General features: G+C 39.5%; 1 protein-coding gene across 1 annotated transcript in view; it reads left to right on the top strand.

Annotated features, from left to right (window-relative positions):
- The first annotated feature begins 113 nt into the window (after positions 1-113).
- The window catches only part of USP12 (ubiquitin specific peptidase 12), a 38,801-nt gene continuing 29,303 nt past the window's right edge, over positions 114-9,611 (top strand). Inside the window, exon 1 of the mRNA XM_065050673.1 lies at positions 114-385. Coding sequence (XP_064906745.1) covers positions 338-385 — 48 coding nt within the window. The 5' untranslated portion in view covers positions 114-337. The remainder of the gene's footprint in view (positions 386-9,611) is intronic.

Below are 9,611 nucleotides of genomic sequence, written 5' to 3'. Positions count from 1 at the left end.
GGGGCGGGCGGGGAGCCGGCCGGTGACCCGGCGGCGCTAGGGCCCGGCGGGAGGCGGGGCCGGGCCGGGCCGGGCCGGGAGGGGCGGTGCGAGCTCGCGCGGTGCTGGCCGCGCGCGGGGCGAGGGGGACTGAGGTTTTGTGGGGGCGGCTGTGAGCCGCGCGCCCGGCCGTTGGGGCCGTTGGCGCTGCCGGTGCTGCGTGCGCTCCGCGGCGGGCGCTGGCGGGGCGGCGAGCGCTGCGCCCCTCGGCTGCATTCGCTTCCCCGTACTCCCGCCCGGCCCAGCCCGGCTCCGCTCGGCTCGGCGCTGTGATTGGGCGGAAGATGGCGCTGGGCGGATGGAAATCCTAATGACAGTCTCCAAAATCGCCTCCATCTGTACCATGGTGAGTGAGGGGCCGGGGCGGTCCTCCCCTGCGCTGCCGGCTCCCCGGGGGTGGGGACGCGGGGCGGTGGAAGGGGCTGTGGGACGGCGTGCGAGGGGCGGACTGCGCGGGAGGCCGGGTTTGCGCAGCGGCCGGCGGTGGGTGGTGCGGCGGCGTCCCGGGCTCGGGAGCGCTGCCGTGGGTGGGGTTCGGGAGCCGAGCGGGGTTAATCGGCTTTGGGAGACTCAGCCGTGATGCAGCCGCTGGTGGTGGTGGTTTGCGCTCGGGGCGAGCTGTATCCTGGCTATGAGCGGGGTGGATGTGCGTGGGGTTTGAGCACAGCTTTTCCCCAAAGCGTGCCGAAAGCTGAGAAGGAGAGCTGCGGGACATCGCGTCCCGTCCGGGGTTGCTTATTGCAAGTGTGGTTTTAGGGCAGGGTTTCTAGAAACGCTCCCCTTCTACCGAAACTCTTCGTAATCGTCCCCAGCTTTCCGAACACTTTACTCGCGTGATGGGGCTGTAACTGCCTTGCCTGTCAGCAGAAGGGTGCTCCCCTAGTTACCTGCAAAAGGGTTAGTTAGTTAGTTAATTAGCATTCCGCGGGTCGGCTCGGCCCAGCGTGCTCCACACACTGGCGTGTGATTCCACTTGTTTGCATCGATCTGGGTCCTGATAGCAGGCTGCTTCCAGTGATTGCTTTTTCATTACTCTCTGTCTTGATAAATTAGAGCTATGAGCAGATACACATATGTGATAAAGCTCTCTTGGTGTTTTTTAAAGAGCAGTGAGGAGCTCAGTAGATTCACTGTTGGAGGAATACTGGATTTAAGGAAGGAAATATCCCTTAGTCAGTAGAAGTTATTACTTGTCATGGAAGAGATGTGTTGATGGTCCATAGCTGAAGATACTGCATTTGTGCTCTTTTCTATATATTCTATAGCCATATGAAAGTTCTTGTTCCCAAACCTGTTTCCACAGGGGAAGGGAAGAGATGATTAAGGGACAAAATGCACTCTGTCATCTAGTTTGTTAACTTGATGAATTGGGATTATAATGCCTTGTGACGTCAAACAGTGGGAAATGCTTACATTTTATATTATTGAAAACTGATTTATGGTTTTCATAAGTCTTGCTGCCAAGAGGCTTTGACATATCAAACAGACATTTCAGAGGTGGCTCATGAGAATTTTGAATGAATAACTGTAAGCCCATGGGGTGAGATTGCTCAGATAGTTGTCGATCAGCTGGAGTAATATTTTTGGTGAAATGGGAGACCACATCTTGTTGTTTGGACTTGGAGAGTCTGGCTTCTTGAATTCATGAGCTGTATACCAAGATCTTCATACAGCCAGATGTTGTAGGTCAGATACCATTTACCACAGGAGTTATTCTTCTCTGAAGTAGTTAGATTTTAGGTTAGACTGTTGAGGAGTCAGTGTGGTTGAGCTAGGACAACATCATTTTATTGCAATTCTAGCTAATGTCTTTTAGACCCACAGCTGACCACTGGCTTTTCTGCCATCATAAATTAAGTGCTGACCTTTTGATTTAGGTCCAGTATAGGCCCTCACTTTTCTGTTTCTGAACAGCATAGAAGTTGTAGTTCTGGACAGGTCAATCAGCTAGTTTAAGAGTATACTCTAAGTATGATTATTAGAAATGACATTATGTCACTAACATTTAGGTCAACCCCAAAACATTTTTTTCAACTAAAAATCTTCTTACAATTAGCTAAAGTGTCATTCTGATGGCAATTAGGTATTATCTTTCCAATCATAATCCTCTGAACTGAGATGGATAAACTGCAGGCATAAGATTTTTCCTGTGCTTTTCTGATTCATGAGCTTTAAATGTGCTGTAGGGTGGGACAGCTAGCACAGGACACCTGATGTAAAAGTTTTTTCAGTACTTAATAGATAGATGCAATAGATGATGCTTTAAAATATTTCAGTAAAGATACTATGAAGAAGCGCTTGGTATTTACTGTGGAGTTGTTTGGAACTATGTGGTTGTGGTTAGGCAGATCTTTTTAATTTTAACAAGAATCATATATTCATGTTTAAGCATATATTTTGCAAAACCAAAAAGGAATATAATGCTGAAGAATAATTTTTTTTTCCTGGCAGTTCTTCTTTGTGTCAACCCACTGTTTGATGAATTGCCAGACACCTTCCTAAAAATTCTTAGAAGTTTTTCTTGCCTTTCCCCATGCTTTTTACTAAAGCTCTCAGGCTGTTACTTCTCTTCATGTGTTTGCTTAGTACAAAACCAGTAACAGGCAATTTTTTTCAAGAGACTTCTTGTCCCCACACAAACCTGACATGCATGTACACTTATAATCTGTAACAGAACAGTCTGGAGCTATGTTGAAGAACCTCTTCCATCGCAGTCCTGCTTTACATTACTTCCTTTTATATGTCCAAATTCAAGTTTCACTTCTACTGACTCAATTCTGTTTTATGTGTTTTATCCTTCTTGTTCAAGCTCTGAATGTTAGAAAGCAATATGTTATGTTTTACAGTACTGGCAGGTTTTGTGGGTACAGTGAAGACTGATATCCAGTATTTTTTGTTTTTTTTAACTATGGTGCGTTTTCAGATGATCTTACAGGAGCACGTTCAGTCTACAAAGGGTTGGTTCTTTTCTGTGCTTCACTGGTTCATTGATCTGTACTCTGGTGTTCATACCAGTGGTGGCAGAGCTCATCCTGTAGTATTGTCTCCTAGTGTCGTATCCCCTTTGAGCTTCCTTGGACTTCTTTGCTCTAAGTCACCACTCCTGTGGTTCCTTGTGCTGTAGTAAGTCTTAATTACATAGATGGAGATTGTGGAAAAGCACTGGAAAATACCATTGCCCTAGAGTGGTTTAGCCACTGTTCTTGTTGCAAAATGGATGAGGTTAAAAGTGTGTGTGGGTTTTTTGTAGTTTTGTTGTTGTTTTTTTTTTTTTTTGTGTGTGTTTGTGTGTGTCTGTGTTTTTTTTTTTTTTAATGTCTTCACAGTAAAAGTGGAACTTGGTGTTTTACCCTCATCCATGCATTAAACTGCAGTTGAAGTCTCACCTGACTGAATTATATGGAGTTTTTATGCATGGCTGAGAAGTGGTAAAGTAAGCCATGCTAACTGGAATGAAGATGTGCCCCAAGCTATGCTCACCATGAAACAGAGATTGAATCTAGTACTTTCAGTTCTGTTCTTTAGAATCCAGCAGACACTTGCCAGCAGTTGAAGGGTATCAAGTCTTACAGTAGCTGAAGAAAAGAGAATTTTCTTTGTAGCTTAAAAGCTACAAAAAAGGTACAAAGGCGTCAGTCTCAGAGATACAGAAGGAAGTTGTAATGGTAGTAGTACTTGTTTTTCAGTGTTTCTTCTATAAAGTGGTTATGTTAGCACAACCTGAAAAAGTTTAATGCAATTTAAAAACTATGCTAATCTAGAAGCTGTAGTACTATACATGAAAATCTTTTCATGTTTCAGGTATTTGTCTACATGTACCCTCCTATATCTGGCAATTTAACATTTTATATACAGGGCCAGTGTCACTCATGTCTTCAGTGATCAATTCAGCCCCCAACACTGACATCGAATACATAGTTCATAGCTGGATGTGGATTGTATGATGTGTTCTGTGAGATGAGAAATTTGTGCATATTTTAACAATCCAGACTTTTGTCTTGTTTTTGAAAGGAGTAAAACTTGTGGGATCATACTGAATGGCTTGCTATTGTCCTTTTCCTGCCAGTCTCCTGTCTAAACGTACTGTCACCAGTACCTTTTTGCCCATTTCAGTTATATTTGTCAAAGGTGAAGAGGTGTTGGAAGTACTTAAATTGATATGAGCGTGTCAGGGAAAAAAAGGCAGTTTAGAGGAAACAGACCCTGGGAGCACCCAGCTGAGGGAAGGCTGTGGTACTCCTGCCTCATATGTCATAGAAGAGAGGCTTTACAAAAACACTTAATTGCAGGAAAATTTTATAATTAACTGTGAGATAGATATACATATATAGACTTCATTACTCCATAAGGAATTATTTGTTTACAATAGGATTTTCAAACCTGATTGTGAAATCTTCACTTAATGTAAATTGATGTTTGCCAGAGTTTGCAGTCAGCCAGAGATGGCTATGATGTACTCACTCCTCTTCCTTCCAAGTACAGTCTCCTCTGAAGTGCAAATTATAATACTTAAACGGTAATTGATGATCAGGTTACCAGATTACACAGGAAAGGATACAGAAGACTCATGCTGTAAGAAGTGAGAACTGAGAGTTACAGCAGGGGAAGAAAAGTTGTGGAAAAACATAGCTTCAAAGTGAGGAGGTGATAGAGAAGAAAGCAGAGGACAGGACTAAAGTAACACAGAGGAAATATCGGTGTTATGATGTTGCTTGATGCAGCTGTCTGACTGGCTTATGTAGCAGGGCTGGCAAGAAGGAACATGTGCTGTGTCTCAGCCACCGCATTTCATTCTGGCATCGTGACCTGAATCCACCTTGATCAGTGGTCTGGAGTGTTCAGGCACATGTTCTCTTGTGGTGATTCTGTTGCAAGCACATTGAATTTTGGAGTATTTGCTAGGCAGTTGGGGTAAGAACTTAAACCACAGTAAGGAGGTTCACCCATCTGTTAGCATTTTTATCAGGATAATATTTCATTATAAATATGTCACTAAGACTCTAGCCATGTTATTTGTCATATTCTTTTTTGTAGGTGTAGGTACCTAGGTGTAATGTGCAAATTTGTTTAAAAATTTGCATCAAAATGTGAATTTGACTCTAAATTAATATTTTAAAAATCAAATATGAGACACGAAGAAAAAAATCATGAAGTTGTGTAGCTGTAAAGCAATATTTCTGCCAGCACAGAGAATTATTTAGTTGACATATGACTTAGTTGGGTGATTTCAATTATATAAATCAGGGGTGTCAAACTTATTTTTGCTGGGGGCCACATCAGTCTCGCGGTTGCCCTCAAAGGGCCGAATGTAATTGTAGGACTGTATAAATGTAACTACTCCTACATTTATATATAAATGTTCCTTTTTCTGTTTACCTGTATGCATGCATATATTCATCTTGCAAGTTCTAAGCACAGAGAAACAATGAAATACAAACTTGGACTCTAGTCTTGCTGACAGAATTTTTAGCTGTGTCAGTGAGAATAACTGATTCTATTGCTAGACAAAGCTTGAATATTTAGGTTGGTCATTTGTATAGTCTGTATTTCCTTTTTAAACTACTGAAGCAACTAATTTGCATTAAAACTTCTAGGAATTATTCTGTAAAAATGTGGTAAAATTATGTCTGTCCATTAATTTGTTTTGTCTACTTTCCTCTTTCAAATTTCTTGAAGGAAAGAAGTGTATAAAAGCCCTATTTGGGATAACTTTTGTTTTCCTACCTTGGGAAGTTTGCTAAACTGAAATGCTTCTAAGAAATTATTTATTTCAATAAAGTCTATCTGATCTTTCAGTTTAAAAAAAAAATCTAGATCTTTTTGTATTGTAAAACCAGAATGCTGTATTAACACAAGTAGGCCAAACTGAAAAACATTTTTACGAGTTTTTATAAACTCAAATTCTTTTTATAATTCCATTAAAATGTGAAATTACAAAAGCAACATATTTGTTTTTATGAAACAGGAATTATGTGGGTTAAAAAAGCATGTGAAACATACCACAGTGTGCAGTTTATCAACAGAAATAGTTGAGCAAATATGTTCTCTCTTTTTTTTTTTTTTTCCCTCCCCTTCTGCATTTTGGGTGATTAGATAAGTCTAATTGTTCTAGAAGATGAATGTAAGTCTTATAACTGCCTGTACTTTTTATGTAGTGAAAGATTTCCAAGGTCACCATCAGGTCCCCTGTTAAATACATCTTGCAAACTTCCTATCTTGTCTGCTAGAGTAATTCCAACTTTAACTAAAAGTCTTTGAAGGTAATAGCTTTGATCTTTTGGGACTCCACTTAATAGGTGTCATTATAAGATATGTTGCATGGATGCTATTGAAAATCCAATCTGATCGGAAGAAACTGAAGCAAAGGCGCCTGATACCATAAACAGTGTTACCTCAGGAATTTTCTGGAATTATACAGTAGAAATACGACTTAACTTGTCAGTATTTTAATTTTTATCACTATGATTTCATTCTGAATTGGGGGTAGTAGATTAGATTAAGTCTGGCAGCAATTGGGGAAGAATTGTAGAAGCTTCATAACATCTTTTCATGTTTTGAAGATCCATTCCATAAAAGAGCCAAGCCCAGAACCCTAATTCTCAAAGTCTTAGCTTTGTGTGTGAGAGTAACTGATCTTTGACTTCAGTATTCAAAGCAGAAGGAAGTATGACTATATCTGGTTACTGTGAAGGAAAATACGTTGTGTGTGCTCAGTGGGGCTCAAAAAGATGGGTGTGGTAGACATTCCAATTGTGAAGAGGAGGTAATTTTGTGCTCTGCTATCATTTTCCTTGCCCAGGCAGAGATGGTTTTACTTTGGACTCAATTAAAAAAATCCTTTTGTCTTCGCACATGACTAGAATATACAGGACTATGTCTTTAACTAATTAGAAAATATCACTATTTCTAAGTATATTAAAATATTAACTTAAACAATCAAAATATTTCATAGATTATAAAGTTGTGCATTACTACGTCATGTTTTTTTTGCAAATAAATGGAGCACAAGGATTACTGAATCCCACTCAGTGTATTCACTTCTGCTTCCTGGGCTAGACACAGTATCAAAAGGAATGTGTTGCATTTTGGCTGGCAGTTCTAATAGTAGATACAAACTAATTTAATGTAGCTATTCTGTTTGCTCTTAATCCTGCTTCATATAAATACATGGAAATGTAGGAATTCACATATTCTGATAAAACATAACTGGAAGAGTAGCAGTATGTATTTCTTCTTTAACAGAAAATTCCTTCAGTCACAGTGCATTAGTTAGTGTAGACTATGAAATGCTGTATACCTTCACTGGTAGCACTGACAAGGAAGAGTCTTCTAATACATGGCAAAAAAAGGTGAAAGCACTAGTAAATGAGTGCTTCTATACTGAGAGTTATTTTTGCAATTTATAAACAGTTAAATTAATTTTACACTTGTAATGATTTTTTCTTGTTCAGGAAAACATTGCTATTCCTGGTTACTGAGTTTCCTTTTTACTTGTAATGCCCTTCTGTCTCTAGGAACAATAAAAGTTCTGTTTCATGGGGGTTTTTTATTGTTGTTAACTTACCTATAGCCAAGCTAATTTAAAAAAAAAATGGCTTACATATTCCTATGCAACATAGTTTGGTTATGTGAGTCACCTTTATCTTTGTTGTTCCTTGCTTCTTGAGGGAGGTGGATCACATTGTAGGAAAGGATGTAGCATAGTGCATGTGTGAAGGATGAAATTGATCTTCAGAATTTTGACAACAAATGTGAGTTTTGAGATAAGAAATTTATTTTAAAGGTGAAATTTTTTGTTTTACTTGGGAAATTTGCAACTCATTAAAACTAGAGGATAAACCTGTTATAGCAAACTACTGAAAAGATGACCCACCAAGTTATCAACTGATATTTATTCTAGAAAAGGATAGATCAAACCCTCTTACCCCACCCCAGTAACACCAGTGTAATCTTCAAAGCACGGTAGGCTGGTTATGAATCAAGTCTTTGTAAGGAAAATGCCTCCTATTAGACTGGATGATAACAACAAGGTAGGACACTAACACTTCAGTTGTTTTCCTGCTTGCTGACATGTTTTTAGACAGTATTTTTAATAGAGGGTGGCTCTTCTTTATTTCTTTAGGCAAGTGCTGAGTGCATTTATCTTAGTGTTTTACTTCAGGTAAGGCATGTGCAATTCTGAAGTGATTCTCCCAGGCATCCCAATTGACCATATTTTGGGTTGCGTCTTGGAGTGCACAAATTAGATTCCTATTGGAGGAAACTAAATCAAGTAATGTTAGCTGCACCTTGGTGTTCAGTCTCAGAGACAGCCTAGAACTAAGCTGGCAAAACACCTCTGAAACCCAAAGTGTCTATGTCAGATCATAAGCACCAACTGATTTGCTTCACATATTGGCTCTAATTAGTTTATCCATATGTTAGCTGTTAATGTGCCTCAGGAGTACTAGTTTGACATGTAGCACCACAATAGTCTGTTCTCTGAGGTAGTGAGAAAAGGCAGTAATAAAAGTAGAAATAGCAAATGATATTATTGCTTTAGCAAATGAAAAACTAAACAAACAAACAAAAGCCCCTTTCATATGTCTGCATTTTATATTTTTTCCCTTTTCCATTGAAAGGTACAATGTCAGAGTTTTTTGTAAACTTGAAAATCAGGAAAATTCAACTGTACTTAATTAAAAGCTACTACATTTCCCTCTCGCACTGTGTTTTCTGGGCTTTGATTCCACTAAACTGAAATAAAACACTAATTTGGTTAATATTAAATGTGTTAATTTGTAGAAACCTTGAGCTCTTTTGAAAATAAAGGTCGAAAAACTTATTTGAAGGCCTTCCATGGTAAACAAGTATTCTTATTCCTTCATTAAGCATCTAAGGGGATCTTTGATTAATCAAATAATACGGCCTTTTTTTTTAACTTGGTGGAGGAGATAAACAATAAACTGATTTGAACATGGTGAAACTAAGATTACTCATGATTTACCTCATATCAGTTTGAAGTTAAACACAGAATGAAGTGTATAGTAGTAGTTCAGCTTTACACCTAACTTTCATTATGTGTGAGAACACTCTTTTATAAGAATTGATATCTTAACATTGTTTCCAGGATCATTTTCAATAACAAGTAAATGTTATGCAAATCTTGATTTCATATTGTGTTCTTGTATACACACCTTAGTTGCTGAACTTTCCACTTTACAAAGCTGCATTGCCTTAACTATGACAAGTATGTCTTCTATGTGCCTGCCGAATTATCTCTGTGCTGGAAGGCATGTAATGTAAGGCAATGCTTGTTGGTGTATAAGTTTTATACTGATATGATGCAAAAACTATTAACTGCTGGTACTATTGCAATGTTAGCTTTTTTGGTATTTCTGTTGTACCTCTGTTCCTGCTGGATGATGACCTTGTGTACTGCTGCTCAGGAGGGTAGGGAAACTGAAGGTGGGTGTGCTGACTGAAGGTGATGATGTTCCTTTCTGTCCTCTGCACAATGTCAAAGGCAAGTTCCTGTGTGGGGACTGGGCGCTTATTGTATGTTTCGTGCAGAATGCCCCAAAAAAGTGAGG

The sequence above is a fragment of the Columba livia genome, chromosome 1, assembly GCF_036013475.1.
Source record: "Columba livia isolate bColLiv1 breed racing homer chromosome 1, bColLiv1.pat.W.v2, whole genome shotgun sequence".
NCBI lineage: Eukaryota > Metazoa > Chordata > Aves > Columbiformes > Columbidae > Columba > Columba livia.
This window is presented reverse-complemented; position numbering and strand designations above follow the sequence as displayed.